Here is a 25,568-nt window from a genome sequence, read left to right on the forward strand (position 1 = left end):
TTTCTGCATCCCTGCTTTCTACATATAGTATGTGGATTTCACCACAATTCTCAACAACATAGATCTATAGTAGTCTCCCTTCATTATCAGCAAATATCTATATCTATATCTATATATCTGTATCTATACACTGCTCAAAAAAATAAAGGGAACACTTAAACAACACAATATAACTCCAAGTAAATCAAACTTCTATGAAATCAAACTGCCCACTGAGGAAGCAACACTGATTTATTTAGTTATTTATTTATTAGATTTGTGTGCCGCCCCTCTCCGTAGACTCAGGGCGGCTAACAACAGTAATAAACAGCATGTAACAAATCTAATGTTTAAAATAATTAAAAAACCCTTATTAAAACCAAACATACACACAAACATACCATGCATAAGTTGTATAGGCCTAGAGGGAAAAGGATAGTTCCCCCAAGGCTGATGACAGAGGTGGGTTTTAAGGAGCTTACGAAAGGCAATAGGGTGGGGGCAATTCTGATCTCCGGGGGGAACTGGTTCCAGAGGGTCGGGGCCGCCACAGAGAAGGCTCTTCCCCTGGGTCCCGCCAGACGACATTGTTAATCAATTTCACCTGCTGTTGTGCACATTCAACTTTGTACAGAACGAAGTATTCAATGAGAATATTTCATTCATTCAGATCTAGGATGTGTTATTTGAGTGTTCCCTTCATTTTTAAACTCGAGATTCAAGAAGGCTATCTTAGATTTTTGTAAACTGAGAATGATTTTCCGCAATCTCCAGCAGAGACTTTGGACAGTTTGCAGAAAGTTTATACTGTCACAAGTGTAATTTGTCCTCCCTGACAACGAAATGAGGGTTGGAGCATCATAAATGCTTACTGACCTCTGCTGTCTAAGATCAGAGCTACACATTGTAAGATATGGGTTTAGGAGATCCTCTCACAAGTCTAGCAAGCAGACATCTATCTGCCATCAGTCCTCAACTTACAACCACAATTGAGCCCTAAATTTTTGTTGCTAAGTGAGGACATTTGTTAAGTGAGGTTTGCTCCATTTTGCGACTTTTCTTGCTAGAGTTGTTAAGTGAATAACTGTAGTGTGTTAAGTTAGGAATACGGTCGCTAGATGAATCTGGCTTCCACAGACTTTGCTTGTCAGAAAGTCACAAAAGGGGATCGTGTGACCCCGGGACACTGCAACCGTCATAAATACGGGTCAGTTAACAATGTCTGAATTTTGTTCATAGGGAATGCTGCAACAGTCATAGGTATGAAAAGTGGTCATGTGGCTTTTTTCAGTGCCGTTGTAACTTCGAAGAATCACCAAATGAACTTCTGTAAGTCGAGGACTACTTGTATTAGCGCAACTGGAGTGGCCCCACTGCTTTGGGTGCGCTGCCATTTCCTTTGCTATCAAAAATAGAATAAAAATGCATCTTTTCACGCTGCTTCCAGCAAATTTACATCCGTTGCACAAAATCAACCAAGAAGTGGATACTTGGTTGGAATATCCTACTACACAATTCTGGCCAAGTCAACCTAACATTAACTATGGTTTGTGTTTGGATTGTCATGTTTATGATTTATTCCTATTGAAGCCAGCCACCATTAAACCACATGAAGCCTCCAATTCCTCCACATTTAAGATGCGCAAACTCTACCATTCAATGGCAAATAAATAAATTAATAATAATCTCAGTAGGCTCAAGGTTGACTCAGCCTTCCATCCTTCCAAGGTCGGTAAAATGAGGACCCAGATTTATTAATTTAATTTAATTCAATTCAATGTAATTTAATTGTCACCGCTCTCCGAGGACTCTGGGCGGCTTACAACATATAAAAAAACAATGTCAACGTCCTAATGTATGCCAGTGAGACTTGGACTGTATTGTTAGGAGCAATATGCTTATTCTCTGTAAACAGCTTAGAGCGGACTGTAAAGCACCGTGAAATGGTATATAAGTCTAAACGATAAATGCACTTGAACAGGGCTGAAACTACATCTCCCGAAAGCCTCAGCCAAAGGAAGACCGCCATCTTGCCTCTAGCTGGCGTCATCGACTTCCGCTCCCGGCGTGCCTTTTGCTCAGCGGAAGCGGACGACCGCGCGTTGACGTCAGCTTCCCCGTCTTCCTGCTCCTTTCTCTCGCCCCTCCGCCCTCTTTTTCTTTTCGTCTCCTTCCCCTCTCCCGTCGTGCTTTGCGGCGGGCAGGCGACGCCAAGAAGGCCGTTAAAAGCCGCTCGCGGCGGGGGCAAGGCTCGCGACGGGCCTCCTTTCCCCCCTCCCTCTCTTTCTCTCTCTCTCACCCCTCCCGCCGTTACCAAGGAGACTCGAGTCCCCCTTTTCAGCCACCGCTGCCGCCGCCGCCATGTCGGCCCAGGCCCAGATGCGAGCGCTGCTCGACCAGCTGATGGGCACTGCCCGGGACGGTGAGTTGGGACGGGCGAGGCGGGGGCCTGCAGAAAGGAAGGAAGGAAGGAGAGCAAGAAAGGAAGGCCGCGCTCCCTCCGGGCCCGGCGTGGACGCTTGCGAGGCGAAGCGTGGACGCCGCCTCAACCCCCCCCTCCTTTTCGTCGCCTTTCGCTTCGCGTTCGTCCGCCATAACAACACCCCCACCCCACAAACACGTCCCCGTCCGCTTTTGCTGGGCTTCCCCGCTTGGGAAACACCGCCCCCGGACAGGGACAGGCGGTCATTCTATGTGAATCCCCTCTACCTTTCTTTCTTTCTTTTTCTTTCTATCTATCTCTCCTTTTTCTATCTTTTTCTATCTATTATCTGTCTACTTTATCTCTATCATCTATCCATCTTATATATTTCTATCTATATCTATCTTCTATTATCCATCTTCTTTATCTATCATCCATCTATCTATATCTTCTTTATATCTGTCATCTATCAGTCACCTATCTATATCTATCTATCATCTATATATCTCTCTCCCCTCACCCCCAAGTAATACCTGGGCCATTGATTTTGGGGTTGCCCTGAGGAACATTTCCCCTGGAGGCATTAGAAATCACATTTGTTTTTATTTTGGGGGTGGGTGGATTGTGATTTACACAGGTTATTTGGCTGGAGCCCTTGGGTTGGTTCTACCTTGGGTGGGAAAGAAAATCCTCCCTCAGCCTAAAATGCCAGCCTGGGGTTTGAATCTGCATACCCAGCTATCTAAATCCAAGAAAATAATAATAATAATAATAATAACAACAACAACAATCCTAGACACTTGGGAAATGTTCAGTTTGTGATATTGTGATACAAGATACAGCATATAAATCTCATTTGCTGTGTATTACTCTTTTGGGAATAAAATAATAATAATAATGCTCTGGAAAGATGGATGGTATAAAAATGTAATCCAGCCAGCCACCCATCAATAAAGGCCCCTGGTTGCTGTAAGGGAATGCCATTTGAAAAGAGGAAGGCCCCTTGGCTTCTTCATTTGGCAGTATTAAATATGCCGGCTAAGCATAGCTTCCAAATCTAGAGGCGGTATAGTCCTCGATTTGCGGCCATGGTGGAGCACATCATTTCTTTTGATAAGCAAGACGTTAAATAAGGGTCTTGCCCTATTTAGCAACCTTTCCTGCTGTCCTGCTTAAGTGAATTGCTGCTGTTGTTTAAGTTAGCACCACGGTCGTTAAGTGAATCTGGCCTCCCCCGATTGTCAGAAGGATGTGAAAAGGGATGCCGGGACATGGCAACTGTCATAAATATTAACCAGTTGCCAAGCATCCAAATTTTGATCACGTGACCATGGAGATCTTGGAGCAGCCATAAGTGTGAAAAATGGTTTTAAGTCGTTAAAAGGTCCATTGTGACTTTGAACAGTCGCTAAACGAACGGTTGTAAGTCGAGGACTGTCCCTGCTTCAGAATTGTGAGATGTTGGAGGGGGAGGAAAGTGGGGAAAATCAGGGAGAGCTACTGTTTTGGTGCTCTTCTGATGCACTTTCCAACAGGCATTGTGGCAACACAAAATGCCACAGAAATGGACTTTAGCCTTTGGCAAAATTCTTGTTTGGGTTACGCAGGCCATCTTTAGCAAAAGGAAACTAAACATGAGAGCAAAACAAAGCCAGCTTATGAATGGCAAACCAGTTGGGCCGGTTTGGCAGAGCAGCAGCCTTGCCAGCGTGGGTAGCATTGGTCCTAGTACCTTGGGTGGCAAAATGGTTTTCAGCTCAGCCCCTGGTGACAGGTGCTCAGGCAGGATAGACATGTCCCTGACACCTGCGTCATCCCATCTTCTCGGTACCCGAGTCCAGCTACCTGCTCAAGCAGGTGGTGCGGTTCTTGATGTAACATCTGATGCCTGGAAACATCTGCTCAGTGATAAAAAAAACATTGGTACAGATGGTATGAAGGGTTTGGAAATAACATGGGATTTGGTGTATGCTGTACGTTTATAGGGCTTTCTGGAAAGCATTGGCAGGGAATACATATTAGCACCGATTTTTTTATATAACTTGGACAATTGGAGCTGCCTATAAGACATAAGGCTTTACACCCCCCAGATGCGTCGGCTGGAACTCTGCACCCTGAGTTGAAAGCCTGACTTTTCTGGTTTTACGTGGTGAGGCTTTTCTTTTGTAGACTCGCCTGTAGACGTAAGGCTTCGTGTGTAAAAAAACAAAACAAAACCACGAAGGTAGGCCTGTTCTGCATGGAAACAGGGCTTTAGTATGTGCCCCAGGGGAAAATATATATATTTCCCCTGAAAAGCTGTGCATTCCAGACAAAAGTTTGTATCTGCTTCCTTACTGGAAATCAGCCACTAAAAGTCTGGCACCTTTGCCAAAAACTTGCAGATAACTTTTTGCACTTGGTTTCGTAAATGAATAAAGTGCTCGTTCTTTCTTTGTGTAATTTGAGTTGTTTTTCTTAATTGCTTCCCATATTTTTATTTCATACAAACTGAACAATTGTGGCCCCTCTATTTTATTTATAAAGGTTCAGTGTATCTTTGCCTGCCTACATCAATCTGCAAGGGAGTTGCAGAAAAGCCTCATGTTCATCGAGCCGTGAGTCACAACCAATTTTTAAAGCTGTTATAACAAAAAAAGTGTTTGCTGCTTTTTTTCACAAGTAACTTTAAAAGTATAGTTTAGAAAAGAAGAGAGAGAAAAAAACCATTTTCAGTAGACACAACCGGATGCTTGCAAATCCTGATCTATAGTCATACACAGACTAGCTTTTTAAGAACAATTGTCACATACCATTACCACTTTGCCTTTACTTTTTATGTATCATTCCCCTGACTTCCTTACTGCAGGTTTGGGCAAGAAAACTTTTCCTTTAAAACTTTTCAACAGCGGGCATAAAATTCTGCAGCTGAGGTCTTGAAGAATGCAGATGGGTATTGTATGTGTTGGAGCTCGCAGTGTGTATCAACTAATTTTTTTTTTTTTTGCTTGTTTTAAATGGCTCCCAAATGAGGGTGGGAAAAGGGAGGCATAAGACAATTATCGCTTTTTAGAAAAAAAGATCTGGTAGCCTTTAGACATTCAGTATGCATTTTTTATATAGATATATATATGAATCATCAATACTTAATAAAAAGACACTTGATTCATAAATGGCTACCTAGTAAAATTTCTGGGTGTGATTCACGGCCTTCAGCTAGAATGGGTTTTGGTTTTCCGAATCTTTGTTTTTCTCTGTAGAAAAGGTCTTCCGTGGTCTGGACCCAAGATTGTGTTTTCTGTTTGTTTGTTTTTAATGTAAATATCGTGACTGTCGATGTAATTATGGTCAGCACCAGTACTTAGTGGTGCCCGTGATATGAAATGCTGTGCATAGTTTGATTCTCCAGCTGTGAAAGAAAGAAAGAAAGAAAATCTATAACTTCACGCTTTTATAATTTTCTGATCAGTTCTGGGGTCCGTGAATGATTTTTATCTGCATAATGAGGCGAAATAAAACGTACCGTAATGTTACCGTGCTTCATTGACATGTAACCATATTTCATATTTATAACCAAAAATGAATTTCAGGAGATGAAACCAGACAAAGGGTGAAGTTTACAGACGAACGAGTCTGCAAGAGCCATCTCCTGGATTGTTGCCCTCATGATATTTTAGCAGGGACGGTAAGTCCTTTTTCATTGTACACATCTTGGTCACTGTTTAATTTCAGCATTCCTCAGCCTGCTCCCTTTGTTCTATTGAATTGCTACTCCCTAGATTTCCCAGTAGTTGTGGATAGTAGCCATAATGGATAGAGGCACAGGTAGTCCTCGACTTAGCGACCACAATTGAGCCTGCTGCTACTAAATGAGACAATTGAGTTTTGCTCCAATGTATGACTTTTCTTGCCGCAACTAGGCAGATGTTGTTTCCCATTGACTTTGTTTGTCAGAAGGGCCGCCAAAAAAAAAGAGAAAGAGATCACATGACCCCAGGACACTGCAGACATCATAAAATAAGAACCAATTGCCAAGTGTCCGAATTCGGGACACATGACCATGCAGATGCTACAACAGTCATAAATGTGAAAAACAGTCATGTCATTTATTTTTCCAGTGCTGTAACCTTAAACGGTCATTAAACAAACTTGTAAATTGAGGACTGTATAGGAGTCAAGTCAATAATTTCTAGATATCTCCACAACTGAGGGCCTAAATCCAAACGGGGGGGGGGGGGGGTAGGGTAAATGTCGCATTGCAAGCTCTGATACCTGAAAAATCAGAACTTTTAGACATTTTCAACATTATTTAACTTTCATTCTTTAAAGAGGTAACTTTAAAGCGTTTAATTTAATTTATTACCATGGTCATCGAATGTGGTATGACAATTTTTAATTGGTAAAACATTTTTAAAAGGCAATAAAAATATAAGGGGACCATCACAATTTGAGGAAGTGTAAAATAAAATAAAACCATTTGTGGCTGCTGCTTAGAGGAAGAAGTGTCCTTTTAGGAAGCAGGAGATCAAATGATACCATCAAAAGAGGTGCAACGTGGGAGAGATATGCAGCCTTTTGTAATACAATGCTGTTTGTTTGGGTCACATGAAGCTTCGGGGTCATTTTCAAATGTGGTTTTGTGTGTGTATATATATGTATGTAAGTATGTATGTACAGTGGTACCTCATGATACGAACCCCTTGCCATACGAACAATCCGAGATACGAACCCGGGGTTCAGAAATTTTTTGCCTCTTCTTCCAAACTTTTTCCGTCTTACGAACCCGCCGCCCAAACGCCGAACCCAGAAGTTCGACAAAAGTTCGGGTTCGGGTGGCCGCCGAGAAGCCCCGCCGCCCGGCTGTCGCCTTTTGAAACAGCCGGGGGGGCTTCTCGGCATTCTCCCAAACGCCGAACCCAGAAGTTCGGCAAAAGTTCGGGGTCGGCGTTCGGGTGCAGGAGGACGCCGAGAAGCCCCGCCGCCCAGCTGTTAGGTTTTCAAAAGAGCCACGGAGCTGTCGGGCCGGTCGGAAGGCTGGAAAGGAGGTGGGGAATCCCAATAGGGAATTCCATGGCCGGAGCTTTGATGTCACAAAGACATCCTTCCTGGCTGGCCACGTTTCGGCCGGTGAAATATCAGTGGAATATCTATTCTGTACAACACTCTTTGGCATATGAAACAAATTGAGCAGCTGATTATAATTGATTCCTTTGCTCATCACTAGTGGTTGTATATTTTTTATGTGGTGATATACTGGATTTTCAGATGATACTATCTCGTATTCTTTTTTTCTTCTTCAATAGCGTATGGACCTTGGAGAATGTACAAAGATTCATGATTTGGCCCTGAGAGCAGATTATGAGATTGCAAGTAAAGAGAGGGACCTGTTCTTTGAGCTGGATGTAAGTGCTCTCCATTTTGATAATCATAAACAGATACAAGGACGGGCAGTGGATTAATATCACTATCATGTTGTATTATTGCAATAGGCATAAGTGTTGTGTCACCTCTGCAGAGCACTTAGGTTCATGGCTAGGCAGATCTGCAGCTGGTAGATTGTTACTTAATGTTACATTTATTGTAATGAAATGAATTAAAAAAGTAGTCATTTACAACTAAACTCTGGGGAACACAGAATGGGATAGAGCCCATTAAATGGCTCATGTGATATATTGTCACTGGGGTGGGGGTTATTTTACTAAGTTATTTTATTAATTCTCTTATTAGTTTTGCTGTTTTTATAGTGTGTGTGTGTGTATCTTTACATTTTACTGATAAATAAAGGGAGACTAGTATAGATCTATTTCAAGCTATTTAGCTCTCATACTCTTCAGGGATTTAAACTTGGGCTGTTTGCCTGATAGGGAGTTCTCCTCCCTATTAGCTGAATCAGGAGAGAGATTAATTTTTCCCCTTTTGCCAGATCACCTAGTATCCCCAAATATAGGAGGGAGCATACTGCTTCCTTTCGCTTTTCAGCCCCATTCCAGGGGCCATGTAAGGCACTGCATTGAACAGAATCCATTTCAAATGGGCCTTCCATGCTGCTATCATCCCCTGATTTTTATCCCTGAAGGATGGACATGTAAATAATGGCTTTCTAACAGTAGCACTGGCTGTTTCTGTACAATCAGGCGATGGACCACTTGGAATCTTTCATTGCTGAGTGTGATCGAAGAACAGAACTGGCTAAAAAACGACTGGCAGAAACCCAGGAGGAGATCAGCGCTGAAGTGGCTGCAAAGGTATTTCTGAATGCAGTTGTGCCTCTGGTGAAATGGCGAGACTCTATTGAAATTCATAGTCTCTTAACTGGCCGTTGCGTAAGGCTTCTTCTGGTGGTTGTCTATACCAGAGGTTGGGAACCTTAAACACTCAAAAGAGTCACAAATATCCTAACCAGAAGCCCCCCGTTCAATTCTGGAGCCAAATGGAAGTCCAATTCCCCCACCATAGAGTCTCCTAGTGTGGTGTCTGTTTTCCTCTACCAATCCTAACCGAAAATCCTATCAATTGTGGAGCTGACCGGAAAACCTTCCCCTTGCCATTCCTCCTGGCATGCCCGGCTTCCCCCTCTTCACCAACTAGAAGCTCCTCTCAAAATTGTGCTGACCGGCAACAGGAAGCCGCAGCAAATGGATGAAAGAGACACATTTGGCTCCAGAGCCACAGGTTGCTGACCCCTGGTCTATACAATTGATTGGGCAAAACCCTCTTAGGTTGGTTGTTTCAGTGGCATTCTAGGCCTTTGAAATTCCTTTAGAGAGACAGAATCTAGATTTAAAGGTTAAATAAAGAGCATAGCTGTGTGTTCAGTATTTACATTGGGGATTAACATTAGTTTAGCCAAGAGATTGTGTGGAGAATTGCTTATCTGTTCTATTCATGCTTCGCATCCTAAATAGATAAACGTGCGTTTTTATATAATAATGGCTTCATTTACTAATTACTTTTGTCTCGCGGCTCTCCCAATGCTAAAATTCATTACAAAACCAAAGATGCAGTGGTTGAACCAGGAGATTAAAAATGAGCGTGGTTTCTATTAAACCTCTTTTAATGCCAGAACTTCAAAAAACAAAGCTCCTGCCACTTGGGATTCATGGGGGGCTTCTTCGGAGAGGGGCTGCATACAAATCTAATAAATAAATAAAATAAATGATGCTGCCCAGACTCCTTTCTAAGTTGCAGTTGGATTAAGCTCTTTAATGTGACAGAAGAGGAAAATTATTGACCCTGTTCGAGGTGTGATCCTATGAATCACATTTGAGATAAATTAGTTGGATTTTTGTTCAACTTAAACTAAAAATCGGTTTGATTTTACATCTTTGACCTACTTATTATTTTGATATGGATCCCCTGGCATGGCATTCCAGGTTTCGGAATGGTACTGACTCCTAAAGAGGGGAATAATTTTAAAAATCCATTTGCTTGATGAGTTTTTGTCCCATAAGTGTTTCTTTCAAGAGGCAACTGGACTTCCTTGTTTTTTTTCTTTTGAAGACGTTTTGCTTTTCATCCAAAAAGCTTCTTCAGCTTTCACAGGATGGTGGACAGTGGAAGGATTTATATTCTGTGCAGACAGCAGGTTATTTGTGTCCTTTTAGAGGGTCATTGAAGCTCTTGGATGTTTATCTGTGTCCTCAGGGTCACTTTAGTAGTGCTCCTGATTCCTGTAATCTGGAATTTTTCTTTTAGAAACCCATTCCTTGTTGAGTTGCTTTTTTTATTGTTTGGGTTTTTAATCTGTGTAACCTACTGGCATCACTGAGAGCGAGTCATATGCATTTTCTTCAAGTCAAATAAATGACCCAAAACCTGTGTCCGTTCTTTAGGCGGAGAAAGTGCACGAACTCAACGAAGACATTGGGAAACTGCTGGCTAAAGCTGAGCAGTTGGGAGCTGAAGGGAATGTGGATGAATCCCAGAAGATCCTGATGGAAGTGGACAAAGTCCGCGCAAAGAAGAAAGAAGCAGAGGTTTGTTCTTTCTGAACTGAATGTGCAGATTTACTGCTTGGATGTGCTGCTTTGTTTAGCCCAGTGCTTTTCAATTATTTTCTGTTACAAACCCACTCCCACCCACCCACCCCAGGAAAAAGTAAACATTTCGCACACCCCCAATTCTCTGCCGACACACGTCTCGCGCCCCGGCCTGCCTGACCTGTCACCCCAAATTGCACCCCATTGCAAGATATGCATCCAACTGACACTTATAGCAGTACCTCTCTTGTGTTCCTTGGCGTTGTGTCCAGGGAAGCCCGTTCTAAAAGAAAACATCTCACGAGTTTTAGAACGGGCTGCCCTGGACAGGAATGGGTTCCCCTGCTGAGGAACCTGACGGACGTACCAGTACAAGTGTCAGGTAGGATGCATATGCATGCTCTCTACATGGGGCTACCTTTGAAAAGTGTTCAGAAACTTCAGATCGTGCAGAATGCAGCTGCGAGAGCAATCATGGGCTTCACAAGGTATGCCCATGTTACACCAACACTCCGCAGTCTGCATTGGTTGCCGATCAATTTCCGGTCACAATTCAAAGTGTTGGTTATGACCTATAAAGCCCTTCATGGCATCGGACCAGAATATCTCCGTGACCGCCTTCTGCCGCACGAATCCCAGCGACCGGTTAGGTCCCACAGAGTTGGCCTTCTCCGGGTCCCGTCGACTAAACAATGTCGTTTGGCGGGACCCAGAAGAGCCTTCTCTGTGGCGGCCCCGAGCCTCTGGAACCAGCTCCCCCCGGAGATCAGAACTGCCCCCACCCTCCTTGCCTTTCGTAAAGGTCTTAAGACCCATCTCTGCCGTCAGGCATGGGGGAACTGAGACATCTCCCCCGGGCCTATACAGTTTATACATGGTATGTTTGTGTGTATGCTTGCTTTTAATAATGGGTTTTTTAGTGTTTTTTAAATTATTAGATTTGTTCTTACATTGTCTTTGTTATTGTTGTGAGCCGCCCCGAGTCTACGGAGAGGGGCGGCATACAAATCTAATAAATAATAATAATAATAAATAATAATAATCTACTCCCTGTGGCAAAAAAAGAACATGTTCCCTGGGGTCACATGCTTCCCCCTGGCATTGCTCCACACACATCCCAGGGGGGGGGACCCCACTATTTGAGAAGCAGTGGAGAAACAATGAGATGCATTCTAACTAACCAAGCAAAACGAGTCTATTATCTGTCAAAAAATGGAGAAGAAACTGTAACGTGTATCTTATTTTTGAGTAATGCAGCTTCCTAGATTAGATGAATGTCACTAGTATTATTTGCAACATGCTGCCATTAGGCAAGGTAACGATGAGTCGTTGGCTAAGGTGGGGAGAAGGAAGACCGAAAGGTGAGTGATGAGAGTTTTAAATTTAACCTCTTTCTGATCTTCCGTAGGAGGAATACCGCAATTCTATGCCTGCGTCCAGTTTCCAGCAACAGAAGCTGCGTGTTTGTGAGGTCTGTTCTGCATACCTCGGTCTCCATGACAATGACCGTCGCCTCGCTGATCACTTTGGGGGCAAATTGCATTTGGGCTTCATTCAGATCCGTGAGAAATTGGACCAGTTGCGGGTAAGGGCTGTTGTTACTCGGAGATAAAGTACAGTGGTACCTCGACATACGAGTTTAATTCGTGCCAGAGCCGAACTCGTATGTCGATTAATTCGCATCTCGAACGAATGCATTTAGATTTTGCTTTTCGCCCCGAGATAACTGGAAACATGGAATTCTTCTGCCACCTAGTGGACGCTGGGCTCATATCCCGAATTTGAGCTCGGGTGTCGAACAGAAATTTTGCTCGCGTCTTGGCTCGTAACTTGGAATACTCACAGGTGGAGCAGCTCGTATCTAGACGTACTACTGTACTCTAAATAAAGGAAAAGGAAAAGAGCCTTAAAATCACTCTGGATAGTTTCCGTTTTAACAGTTGGGTAGACACAATATTGGTCTAGGTCAGGGATAGGCAAAGTTGGCTCTTCTATGACATGTGGACTTCAACTCCCAGAATTCCTGAGCTAGCATGATTGGCTCAGGGATTCTGGGAGTTGAAGTCCACAAGTCATAGAAGAGCCAACTTTGCCTACCCCTGGTCTAGGTAAATCAATCTTTGAGCATTCTCTTGTCCTTTAAAACTTACAATGGGTGACTAGCCCACATCAGACAATCCTATGGAGTAGGGAGAATTTTACGTACACATGATTAAGTCCATGGGTGTGTGCCTTGATTTTTCTCTGCTAAATAAAATTCTTAATACTGTAATGTGTGTGTGGAATGACCTCATTGATGGGAGATGTTTTATGTAATTCCATGGTTGTCATCAAGTAAACAGGCCTGTGTGAGTCAGATTTGTTTATTAGAATTAACAAATTGGTCCCTCCTATTTAATTGTTGCCTTTGTCCATGGGATAAATCCATAGGCTGAAACTAGAAACTTGTCATTATCAACAGGGAGGTTTATCTAATATTTTTCTAAATACAGTAAACACTTCCAGTACTTCCCATTTTGAAGGGTGACTTAAGGTACTGTATATAAAACCAACATTTTGTCAGCAATAAACCTATAAAATCACTGTGTGGCTGATGTTTATGTCACTGCTTGAAGTTGAAGTCCACAAGTCTTAAAATCGCCATGGTTGGAGACCTATGTCTCCTAGAGTTATTTTCTTCATGAGTATTTGACTTTTTGGCAAATTATTCTGCCTTGATATTAATACTTTTCAAATTAATCTCTACAACTCTCTTCTAATTTACTTATTAGATTAGATTAGATTTATTGGATTTATATGCCGCCCCTCTCCGCAGACTTGTTGGGTAAAGGTGTCTGGTGGGGACATTGACCACGCTTGTTGAAATTTGTGGAGCCAGTACATCACAAATACACCAGGGCATAGGAGAAAATGATATGTAGTCAGATAACAATCTTATATGGTTTTTACATATTTATTAAGGTGTGGCTTTTAAGTAGCTTCTGTTTTTAAGCTTAATGTGTCACTTATTTATAGGGACGTCATAATAGAGCAGAGCTCTTCGAACTTGGCGTCTTTAAGACTTGTGGAGTCCAGCTCCCAGAATTCTTGCTGGAGAAGTCCACAAGTCTTAAAAGTTGCTAAGTTTGAAGATCTCTGTAATACAAGATGATGTCACTAAATGCCTTTGAATGTCTCCTTGCTATCTGCAGGAGTCCGTTTGATGTAGAGCCCAATTACATTTGATAGCATTTCTGTCTTGCTCTAGAAAACTGTAGCCGAAAAACAGGAGAAGAGGAATCAAGACCGGTTGAGAAGGAGAGAAGAAAGAGAGCGAGAAGAACGCGTGGGACAACGGTGAGCAGAGGAGAAGTATTTGGCTTCCTGGCGTAGTGGCATAAGAGGTCTTTTGCTGTAGACACTGGGCTACGTTTGGTCCCCAGGCAGGCCAGACCTATGTTGGAGCCCTTTTGCCCTCTGGAATCATTAGAATGTGGAAGTAGAAGTGGAAGGAAAGAAGGAAGGAAAAGTTCAGACACATGCTGAAATTAGAATAACAGGGCTGCTTCACAGAAGAGGAAAAGTGTTGGTTAAACATCTCTTTCTGAACTATTTAGAATTTCCTTTATCATCCTTTGCCAAATTCATTCTCAATCTCTTCAGGGTGTGTTACTTTCTGGGGTCTTAAAAGTGTACGACGCTTTTTAGAGCAAAGAATTATGCTATATCAGAACATGCCAGGGATGAAATGATACCGGTTTGGGCCACTTCACCCAAACCAGTAGTAAAAAATGCTTTTTAAAGGTTTTTCTAAAAGGTTCTGATAATTAGCTGTGATGTGCATGGGAACTTTTCTTTTTAAAGCATTTTTTTACTACTGGTTCTGGCGAATAGATAGTAAAATACTTAAAAGGGGGGAAAAGGGTTCCAACCCTTGTGGAACAGCCGATCATCACAACTGATCATTGGAATTAAAAAAAAACTTATAGCACTTTTAAACTACCGGTTAGTTTAAAAATACTTTTAAGAAGTTGGCAACTCCCTCTGAGTCACATGACCCCACCCACTCACCCACCAAGCTATGGCCACAGAACTGGTAGGGAAATTTTTTGAATTTCACCACTGGAATGCTCATAACTTTGCTTGCCTGCTGTCTCCAACCCCTTCTTTTAAATCAGTGCTTCTCTTTTTTCCCCCCTCCTAGATCTGGATCAAGAAATCAAGATCGCAAAAGGTAAAAGAGCTTGTATGTGTGTGAGTGAGGGGTACGTGTGCATATATACGTACATTGAAATGATGGTCCTTCATTTCAGATGAGCTGCTTGACCGCTTTTGGCAGCTCTCCAATTGCTGCTTTTCTCCAAGCACAAAACAGAAAACTTCCTCCAATTGTAAAATATCTGGAGGAATATCAGTAAGCATAGAGCCAAATTGGAGTTGTAACCTCAGTCTTTAGATATAATGTCTTGTATGTTGTAAGCTGCCCTGAGTCCTGGGAAAGGGGTGGCATATAAATCAATCAAATAAATAAACATACATACCTACATTCCAATGATTTTTCTTCTAGAAGTCTCTGTATAATTGTAATTCACAGGGATAAAGTCATAAGCCATTGCTTAAAAGGGAGCATAGGGTAAAAAAACTAAACCAGGGGTGGACTTCAAAAATTTTAGCAAGGGGTTCTCTGCCCAGTTGCCTGGTCGGCCTCCTTCCTGGGCTGCGGAGGCTTTCCTTAGGAAGCCACGCTTCCTAAAGTTGCTAAGATTGAGAAGCACTGGTCTAGGGTAAAAATGGCCTCTGAAAACGAGCTCGTTTCTGGCCTTCCCGAACTTCTGGTAGGCCCGTTTTTCTGCCCTCCCCAAGCCTCTGCATGCACCTGCATCCAATACAGGCTGGTAGGGGTGGGTGGTCAAACCCCCAGCAGCCCACCCCTGAACTAAACCCTTCTACCATTAATTTGTGTGGATTCTAATCTGAAAATCACTTAAATCATTGCTTAATAATAAAGACCAACTGTTAAAAAAGGCGATTTATTTTATTTTATTTGTAAATTGCTAAATGCCGTAAGAGAATAAAGGGGAAAGAATAAAATCTGATTTTCTGTGAATATGGTATCGTTCCTTAAGGGATTGCCTTTCCATCCACATCAAAACACTCTTATTTTGGTACTCATCTTTTGTTGGTTCCAGGAGATGCGATGAGAACCAAAAACAATGAGTACCAAACAATTTTTTCTCATAAGGAATAATATGGTGAGACTCCTAGCCGCTCGGACGTTGCCTATCTCCGGTGGCTGCTTGGGGATGAGCAGGCCAGGATTACGGCATAGGTGGCCAGATTCTGCGCGGCAGCAGCGGGGATTCGTCGCAAATGTGTGCCTTCATAGCGAAATATGTACATCTCTTGTATAGTTACGATGGGTCAATCTTGGTTGCTCAGCCAAAAGTCCTGTTTCCTGTTCTTTTTCCTTTTAATTATTATTAATATTATATTGATGGTCTTTGACCGTAAATAAAATGTATTATTATTAATATGGTGAGACACAAGGCAGCCAGCACCATCAAGATCTAGCTTTTGTGTTGAGTACCAAACAGTGAGTACCAGGACAAAATGTTCATGTCAAAATGCGTTGAATACCCTATTCAATGTGTTTCAAAGCAGTTGAGTACCAAAGTACCACTACACTTAGTGTTTTGGTACTCAAGGTACAACATTGGTTTATTTATTTGTTTAATTAATGAATTAATTAATTATATTTCTATACTGCCTTTCTCAACCGATTCAAGCTTACAACATAATAAATACAAATAGAAAATATGTAGAAATCTCATATTAAAAACCTAAAAAATTCTAAAACCCCATATCATCCACATTTACCTAACTAAATGTAACCATTTGTGGCTGGAGCTAGTTCTTAACACACACAGCCCCCCATTCCTTTCGGCAAAGATGGGTCTTCAGGGCCTAGAGTTTAGTTGTTTTTGTGATAAAAAACAGACAAGCACTTGTTCTCTCCTTGAAGGAAAGGCACATCTGTACTCTGTATATGAAAAGAAATGGAGGTAGCCCAGTCACTCTTAATGGAAATCTCTTTGATTTGGCTGGACTAAATTTTTTTCCCCAATCTTCCCGCTACAGATCGCGATCCCGCGAGCGGAGGCGACGACGTTCCCGTTCCCTTTCCCGCGAGAAGCGAAAATCCCGTTCCAAGTCTCGGGAACGAGAGAGGCACCGGCGCCACCGCAGCCGTTCCGGAAGTCATAGTCGGGGTCACCGACGTGGATCCAGAGACAGGAGCTCCAAGCATAAGTATGGCCAGCATTTCTCGCCGCCGCTTCTTGGGAGGCTTTGTTTTTCTTGGAGTTTAGTCAGGGGAAAACACATTAAAGCTGAAAGGAAGCCGGCATACGTTTGGAAATAACGGTCCCAGTTTCCAAGGCCCCCAGGGAATATGTTGGGTTAAAAAGTGCAGTTGTCAAGATATAAAGAAGCAGGGAAGGCTGGGATTTTGTTTTGCTCCTTCATGAATACGTAGAGATTTCGTCTATATCAAAGACAACAAGCTCCAGCAATAATTTTGAACTTTTTTGCCAACCTGCAAATCCTGTTTTCTCCAGTGTAAGACAAGGCTTCCCTGCTTCTTTGATCCACTTTCACTTCACGCTGCTCACTTAGTGAGTAATTGACGTAGTGCTGTTAGGAAAGTATTCGCATTTTTAAAAACTTTCAGAGAGGCGTGCATGGATGAGGGATCCCTAAACTTGGCAACTTTAAGAATTCTGGGAGTTGAAGCCCATTAGTCTTAAAGTTGCCACATTGGAAGACCTCTGGCATGGATGCACAAAAGTGGCCCAAATTGGCAATATTTTACAAAGAAAGTAGCTAATAGAAACATAGAAGAAACATAGAAGACTGACGGCAGAAAAAGACCTCATGGTCCATCTAGTCTGCCCTTATACTATTTCCTGTATTTTATCTTTGGATGGATATATGTTTATCCCAGGCATGTCTAAATTAAATTACTGTGGATTTACCAACCACGTCTGCTGGAAGATAGTTCCAAGGATCTACTACTACTCTTTCAGTGATAATGATTTGATATCACAGTTTAATCCAAATTAGGGAAAAAAACCAGATTCTCAGATTTAGAGATGATGTTAGGAATGGATCTAGTTTCTAGTTTGCACCTAGTTCTTCCATTTAATACTTACCATTCTGTACCCTATAGAAGGAAAAGTTTTAAGAGAAATCATTTATTTCCCCACATATAAGTTAACCACACTCCTTTGCAAATCTCATTTACCTAGTGATAAAGTGGATTTATAACCACCCATTAGAAGAATGAGTGAAAATAGAAAGCCTTTATCCCTTTTCTTTGCACAGAAAGGAGAATTGAACACTAGGGATATTATAAAATGTGTGGAAACAGTTGACTCATGGTTGAGATACTAAATTCATTTTTTAAATCTGTCTTAAACATGAACAATAAAGAAAAGAAGTTTGGACAATTAGGAAATGAGGAAGACCCTGTAATTACTATTACTCTAAAGAGCAGGTAAGGGAAGACTTCAGAAAACATGAATGTACTATAGCTCATAAAATCCCCCTCCCCCAGGGGGAAGAATTGCATGGAGAATATTTTCTGGAAAAATGGAAAATGCCGGAAACCTGGAGAGAAAATGACAGATTGTAAAAACTCCCTGTTTCTTTTAAATAATCAACTGCTGCAATTTCTTAAAAATTCAGCATCTTCGAAAGAAACAGTATCTGGCAGGTGCAATATATATATATATTTGAGGTGGCACTGGATAAATAAATTTTTATATTTAATGGATGTGAAACTGTTGCCATCCTTTTGTTGTTTCTGCAAGAGATACAAGGTGATTTTTGCATTTCAGAATCCAGAAAGCTTTAGTCAAGGACTGGAGTTGTTTGGCGGGAGGGTGACCCTTGATTTAATTTCACAGAACAAAGTTACGGCCAAGTCTAAAAGGCTTCTCAGGTAAAGCTTTTGGGGCAAAACTTTGGGAGCAGAATACCTTCATTTTCAGCTTGGGTCCATAGCAGCTTCAATGTAATGAGCTACTGGAATAATTAAAAACAAATGAGAATTCTGTATCATGTTAATGTCATCTCCTTTAGATACTTTCATATCATCATCTTTTTAAAAATGACTCCATAAATCCCTTGCAGAATGGAATCTGGGCAACTGAATGCTGAGTTTTGTTCTGCAGATATATTCTCATTGTGCCCAGAGAGAGAAATGCCTGCCTTTACCTAGGATCGAACTCACAGGCCCCTGATTGGGAGGCGAGAGCTCTGCCTCTAGGCCACTGCCACCACTTTAGATGCTTTCATATGATAGGCTAGAAATGATGGGATTTATCCTAATTCATTTGATGACTCATGGACAAGAGTCATTAAATGGTCTTAAATTAAAACTATTGCCCCGTAGTCAGAAGTGAGCATTTTCATTTGAAGTAGTCCTTGACTTAGCAGCCATTTGAAGTTGCAACAGCACTCAAAAGAGGAACTCCTCAGACTGGCACAGCCTCCCCACAATCCCGTGACCCAAATTGGTGCCCTCAGCAACCAGCATGCGTTTCCCAAGGTGGCAGCATCCCAGATCACCAGATAACTTGTGACTGTATCAGTCACGTTCCGACAAGCAAAGTCAATGGTAGGAGGAGGAACTTGGATTTGCTAAACAACCCCTGGATTCACTTAACAACTGCAGAGAAGGTTGAAGTGGGCACGGCTCATCCCACAGCCCACCTTGCTTAGCAGTGGAAATTCTGGCTCCAGCAGTTGTCGTAACTCAAGGACTTCCTGTAGTTTCATACCTTGTATCCTCCCACCTTTTTAGCAGTGGGCAGATGGCATATTTCAATCCCATGCGATAAACCAGGGTTGAGAGAAAAGGGGGATTGCTGAGTGGAATGAGGTTCATAAAATCAATCCAGGTTTATAGACTGAAACTCTAGCAGGCTGGCATTGAAGTCGGAGAGCAGTTAGCAACTTCACATAGAAGAGGGGCAGCATACAAATCCAAGAAATAAATAAATATGCTGAAGAAGGAATCTTAACCACCTTCAGAATTCCTGACTCTTATTTTTCTTCCTGTTGTTGTTTTTTTTTCTTTCCCCCTCCTCTGTTTGAGCACTGACATCATTGCTTGTGCTTTTCTCTGGGTGGCAGTATGGATTGGACTCAGAAGGAGAGGGCAAGTGACATTATTATCGTAAGGGGGGAGAGGTTGGGCCATGCATAAAAGTGGCTTGCCTAATGATTCCTTGACCGAGCCAACCTTGGAGAGCTCCTTTGGTAAGCTGGGTTTTAAGATCAAGAGGGGAAGCTTTATATCTATAGCCTAGGGCTGGTTCCTGTGAAGAGCCGGTTGAAGAAGAACACTGTCATTATGGAGATTTTCGGTTGTCCGGGTCATAGTTGCATATACAGTGATACCTTGTCTTACAAACTTAATTGGTTCCGGGAGGAGGTTCTTAAGGTGAAATGTTTGTAAGACGAAACAATGTTTCCCATAAGAAACAATGGAAAAGCAATTAATGCGCGCAAGCTCAAAATTCACCTTTTGCAAGCCGAAGCGCCCATTTTTGCGCTGTTGAGATTCCCCTGAGGCTCCCCTCCATGGGAAACCCCACCTCCGGACTTCTATGTTTTTGCGATGCTGCAGGGGAATCCCAGCAGGGAAATCCCAGCATCGCAAAAATGAGCGCTTCGCTGGCAACGGAAGTCCGGAGGTGGGATTTCCCAAAGAAGGGAGCATCAGTGAAATTGCAGCATCGCAAAAACACCAAAGTCCTCAAAACCCCACCTCCGGACCTCTGTGTTTTTGCAATGCTGCGATTTCACTGAGGCTTCCCTCGCTGGGAAACCACACTTCTGGACTTCCATTGCCAGCAAAGCACTCGTTTTTGTGATGCTGGGATTCCCCTGCAGCATCACAAAAACACAGAAGTCCGGAGGTGGGGTTTCCCATGGAGGGGAGCCTCAGGGAAATCCCAGCAGCGCAAAAACGGGTGCTTCGCTGGCAACAGAAGTCTGGAGGCAGAGCATCACAGCGACTGTGGTGGTTTGTAAGGTGAAAATAGTGTGTAAGAAGGGGCAAAAAAATCTTAAACCCCGGGTTTGTATCTCGAAAAGTTTGTATGACGAGGCGTTTGTAAGATGAGGTATCACTGTATATTTTTTGTCTTCAAAATGCAACTGGATTGTTTTTTGAGAAAGAGGAAGAAGAAGGTGTTTTCCTTCTCATCCGAAAAGCTTCTTCAGTTGAACGGATGCAGCTTCTTGGATAAGAAGTGAAACATCATCATCTTCCTCAAAAAACAGTCCAGTTGCCTTTGGAAGACCAAAAAGAAAGAAAGAAAGTGAGGGGTACCTTTGAGACAATGTCTGGTGCAAATTGAAGGGAAATGGAATTTAAAATGTGTGGCAAAGAACAAATTATAGAATGGTTGGGTACTAACAGAGGTGGGCTGCTAAGGTGGAACGGTGACACGTGCTCTCCCCCGTGGCTCTGAGTGCTAGTGGAGTCCAGTGGCGTGGCGCACTTGCATGTCCGCATGTGATTTCGCTATCTGTCCAGGTGCAGTAGCAGAATTGCGCTGGACTCCGTTAGCACTCAAAGCCACGGGGGGGGGGGGGCGAGCACACGTCACTTTTCCACCTTAGCAGTCCACCTCTGGGTACTAACCAGAGAAGCTGAAGAATGGGTGATAATCAGTGGTGAGTTGCTCCCGGTTTGGCCTGGTTCTGCAAACCGGTGGCTGTGGCAAGAGGCTCCGCCCACCCTCCCTGGATGCTTTTGTGCATACATGAACCAGTAGTAACAGGTTTTAGAACCCACTACTGGTGACAATGCATAGAATATCATAAAATTCCTCTGTGCATAATGTGATGCAGAGTGGGTGGGGGGAGGGCGGGAGAATCTCCTTGGTGCTAATGTCAACATCAAATCTTAGGATATAAATGAATTAAAACAAGATTGAATTGTGTTTAGTGTTTCTACAAGGCTGGCAGGGGTTCCCAGCAGTCACAGGAGCAAAGTTATTAATTACCAAATCTCACTTTGGAAAGGATGAAGACATTCCCTTCTGTTCAGATTCTAAGGCTTTTATGCTTATCCTTGTTGCCATTTTTTTCCTGGACAATGAATGGTTCCTTGATAAAAGCAAAAAAAGATTTATGTCTTACTTTCCTGTGAACGTTTTAAGGAATTGACTTTTGACTCCCTCCATTGCTACAAAGTTGGGAGGATTAATTTATATCCCAATAAATCTAGGCCAACACCCTCGGAATAGGAGAATGTCACAGTTTAAGAATTGACATCTTCTGAAAACTGGATTTTGAAGCATTCGGCTGATGCACAAAAATTGATCAAATGTGATGAACCTAAATTATATTTGGAGTGTTGTTATATAGCAGTGATGTTGAGCCTTTTTTCTTTAGGTGCTGAAAGAGCATGGGTGTGCGGTATCGTGCATGTGTGAGTGCCCACACCCATAATGCAATGCTTGGGGGGGGGGCAAAAACTGGTTCCCCTGCCTGCCGGAGGCCCTCTGGAGGTTGAAAAAGGTCTCTTTCTCAACTTCTGGTGGGCCCAGTAGGCTTATGTTTCACCCACCCAAGGCTCCAAAGGCTTCCCTGGAGCCAATGGAGGGTAAAAATGCCCTCCCGCATCCCCTCGGAGGCTCTCTGGAAGCCAAAAACTCCTTCCCAGAGCCTCTGTGCGAGCTAAAAATCAGCTGGCCAAGCACACACATGCACATTGGAGCTGAGCTAGGGCAACAGCTCGCATGCCAGCAGATGTGGCTCCGCGTGTCACCTGTGGCCCCCGTGCCATAGGTTCGTCATCACTGTTATCTGGTTCGCTTATCATTTTGTGTTACTTGGCCATTCTTTTGGGGATGATGTGCTACATTTCAGACAAAACCTTTGTATTCTTTGAGACCAGTTTAGATACGTCATCTGCTGGCTGAGGATTCACAAACTAGCCAGGTCCCAGAAAGGAGAATTGACAGAGAATATAAAGCTCCTTCTCTTGGCCACCTTTGGTGTATATTTAGATTGAACTGCCTTGCCTTTGTAGTGGGTCCTTTATGACGTTGCTCATTTTGTACTTCAGATCCTCTAGGGATCGGTCTTCAAGAGAGAAATCTCGGGATCGGGAGAAGAAAGAGAAGAGCGCATCTGAACGGCGGCACGAGAGCACCAATGGCAAATCTCGCTCCAAGAGGTCGGAGGAGAGAGAAGCCGGCGAGATCTGAATTTCCCTTCGTGTACTGTACATAACCTGGAGCAGCATTCTATACGGCCCAAATCTCTCATTTATATATTAACGGAAGACAGCACATCCTTTTGTAGTTCTGAATTTCTATCGTTTCCGCAGCTAGCAATGACAGTTCCCTGCCATTGACCAAAACTATGTTTGTATTAAGCCTAAACAAACCCAGCAGCCAGGGGTCCATCCAGATTAATACTTTAAGCAGAACGTAGCTTGCTGGGAACCAATCCTATCAGAAAGATTGCACTCTGCTTTTTTTAGAGGCGGAGGGGGAAAGGTACCCTCTCCTGCTCACTTTAAAACATCACTTGCATTTCTGTTGCGAAGAAATGCAAGTGATATGTTGCGAAGTTAAGTTTATACCCGAATTGAAAGAACCTCAGAAATGGTGGTGCTTTTGGCCTCTCTCCTAAACCCCTTAATTGGTGATTTCCACTCCCGTATTTCAAACATTCAACTTCTCTGTAAACAAATCAGCGGTTTAATAGACACATGCACCCTTGTTGTAATTTGGAGACAATTGCTCCCAACTGGATAGGGTTTTGGAGTATTGTATCTCCGCAGTCTGGCGAAGTTATAATGCAGCATCCTAATATAAATGAACCTTAACTGGATTATTTTGCCCAGTGCTGTGCTCTTCGGTGTAGTTTTCTCACAGCATGCCTATGTTTCAGCCCCTTTGCTTTTTGAATTTGGTTCACGTGCCCTAATTTGTCACTTAACAAGGAGAGCCCCATCAAAGGCACTTTTAAGAGGTGCCCTCGCTGGGCAGGTGATTCCCTCCCAGAAATTTATTTGATTGGTTAAAAAATTATGTAGTGCCACAACTTAGGAGTGGCATTTTCCGTGATAAATTTAAGCATCAGTTAGAAATCGGTGGGATAACGGACCATGATCTGCTATCACTATGCTCTGTTTGAGTTACAACACTGGAATTTTGACAAATGACCACTGTCAGCAGATTTTTTTTAACAGCAGTCACCACATTTGGTGAATTGGGGAATCCGCTAGTTCCATTTCTGTATCTCCTCCCCTTTGCCCCCTTTTTTTTGGCTTCATGCCCCCAAATTGCAGAGATTAACAGAATTCTCCTAACCTTAATGTACAATTGGGAGTTTCTTTCCTCTTTCGCTGCTGCTTTTTCTGATAGAGTAAGGCGCGCATGGCTCTCCTGCGCGCGCAGTATATTGATTGGATAGAGGAGAGGGGTCGGGGAGGGCCCCCACCTCCGATGAAAAGCTCCCAGAGCGACAGAGAGATGCCATCGGGACAGATTGTTCCGTGGAACTTTTAAAATCTTAAAATACACCCCTCTCCCCCCCCCTCCCACTTTGAAAGGTTGATGGGTCCAGGAAAAGAAACCAGCAAGGCAAATCACGTTAAATGTGCATATGGCATCCACCCGTCTTGGGATTTTTATCTTCGGTATTTGAGCAGTTTGGTCTGTAACAGCACTTTCCCCCCTTCTCGGCCCCTCCTGTCCTCCCCCTCCCAATGTCTTTTGAGGAGTTTTGGTCTAAGTAACAAAGGTGTAATTTAAGTGCTGTTGTCCTGCCAGTCTGATTCACATTAAAAGCTTACCTTTGTGGCTTGGAGTGGTCAGTGATCTATTTGAGGGTGGCATCGATGTTTAAAACATCTTGGAAAAAACAGTCCTATCAACATTAGCACAGAGTAATGTGCTGAAGCACGCTCTGGGGCCATACAGTGAGTATCTCTAGCCCATAAGATGCTCTCTTTGTATTTACACATTCCTGAATTGTGAATACTCGGTAGAAGGCTGGGTCAGTATTTCTGTTTATAACAAAAGACCAGCCATTAATATGGGCTGTCGGTCTGCAGTACCGCATAGCACAGCTGGGTCAGAGCTGTCCATCCTTGGTGACTTTTAAGATCCGTGAACTTCAACTCCCAGAATTCCCCAGCCAGCTAGCCAGCATGGAATTCTGTGAGTTAAAGTCCACAAGTTTTAAAGTTGCCAAGATTGGACATCCCTGATCTATATAAAAGAGTTTTGAGAGTTGGAAGTAGGTTGGAAGGAGAAAGCTACCACTTCAGCTGAAAAATGTAAAAATTCCAGTTATCTTGGTTCCTGCCTAAACACCCACGCATCTAACACAAGCTTTATATGCTTTGCGTTTGTTCGGAGGATGAATTAATCATTCCACTTCGATTACATTGCGTCCTGGTGTGTTAAGTTTCCATTAAATTCTGTCTGAAGAGAAATCCTTGCGTTTGTATTGTTGCTCATCACAGGCATCGTCCAGGTCTGCCAACTCTGTGCTGATAGCTTTTGATCTTTTGCTCCAGTGATGGTCTCATGGGGCCATACTATGTATTTACTATAAGGCTCCTGAAAATAACCAGTGCTCCAAATTGGGTGGGCATATTCAGAGCAGATTGGTTCATTTTGATTTTGGTGACTCGTTTGTTTTGTCCAAATAGGGCTGATTTGGATATTCCAAATAAAACAATTTTCTAAAATGTTTCATGTGATGGAATCTGACTCAAACGAGCTCAATTTTTTGTCTGGACTTCCTCAGCTGCCATTAACTTACACATTCGATCAATGGTTAAGGGCAGCAGTCTCCTCTAAAAATTTACCAAATAAGTTCATATGGAAATAAAAGCTGAATACTTGCTGACTTTTATTTTGTGTTTTAAACCACTGAGTCACTGTTATTACAAAGTACCAGAAACAACATAGTGTAACATTGCCTTTAAACACTGAGATCGTGTAATAAAAATGGGTGTATATGTACTTGCAATAAGAATTTTGTAGAATTTATGTCATCAACTATAATCCTCTTGTTTAATGCAAGAATCTGTTCGACATTTCTGACAGGCTTGATTCCTTCTCCTCTCCTCTCCTCTCCTCCAAGAGGACCTGACCCTTGCTTTGGAAGTATCTCATTATTTCTTT

At 42.7% G+C, this 25,568-nt stretch overlaps 1 protein-coding gene across 6 annotated transcripts; it reads left to right on the forward strand.

Annotated features, from left to right (window-relative positions):
* Positions 1-2,048: 2,048 nt before the first annotated feature.
* LUC7L (LUC7 like) lies at positions 2,049-25,413 on the forward strand. 6 transcript variants are annotated; one of them, XM_070760995.1, is made up of 12 exons: positions 2,140-2,401; positions 4,928-4,998; positions 5,971-6,065; positions 7,684-7,782; positions 8,515-8,625; positions 10,213-10,356; positions 11,768-11,944; positions 13,607-13,695; positions 14,543-14,572; positions 16,477-16,647; positions 17,830-17,893; positions 22,487-25,413. In XM_070760995.1, exons 4-11 carry the CDS (start codon positions 7,687-7,689, stop codon positions 17,855-17,857), a joined length of 846 nt encoding a protein of 281 aa, XP_070617096.1. In that variant the 5' UTR covers positions 2,140-2,401; positions 4,928-4,998; positions 5,971-6,065; positions 7,684-7,686; the 3' UTR covers positions 17,858-17,893; positions 22,487-25,413. The 6 variants fall into 6 exon arrangements, with proteins under 6 accessions (XP_070617091.1, XP_070617096.1, XP_070617092.1 ...); XM_070760991.1 differs by lacking the exon at positions 4,928-4,998 and having other exon boundaries at positions 2,166-2,401; XM_070760993.1 differs by lacking the exon at positions 17,830-17,893 and having other exon boundaries at positions 2,173-2,401; positions 5,250-6,065.
* The last annotated feature ends 155 nt before the right edge of the window (positions 25,414-25,568 follow it).

The sequence above is a fragment of the Erythrolamprus reginae genome, chromosome 9 (assembly GCF_031021105.1).
Source record: "Erythrolamprus reginae isolate rEryReg1 chromosome 9, rEryReg1.hap1, whole genome shotgun sequence".
Classification (NCBI taxonomy): Eukaryota; Metazoa; Chordata; class Lepidosauria; order Squamata; family Dipsadidae; genus Erythrolamprus; species Erythrolamprus reginae.

Bases quoted from the DNA above. Each gene is read 5' to 3' on its own strand.
- LUC7L (XM_070760990.1), top strand. From the start codon at position 2,341: ATGTCGGCCCAGGCCCAGATGCGAGCGCTGCTCGACCAGCTGATGGGC. The intron at 10,357-11,767 runs GTTTGTTCTTTC...GATCTTCCGTAG, and splicing joins CAAAGAAGAAAGAAGCAGAG to GAGGAATACCGCAATTCTAT. The intron at 16,648-22,486 runs GTATGGCCAGCA...TTTGTACTTCAG, and splicing joins GACAGGAGCTCCAAGCATAA to ATCCTCTAGGGATCGGTCTT.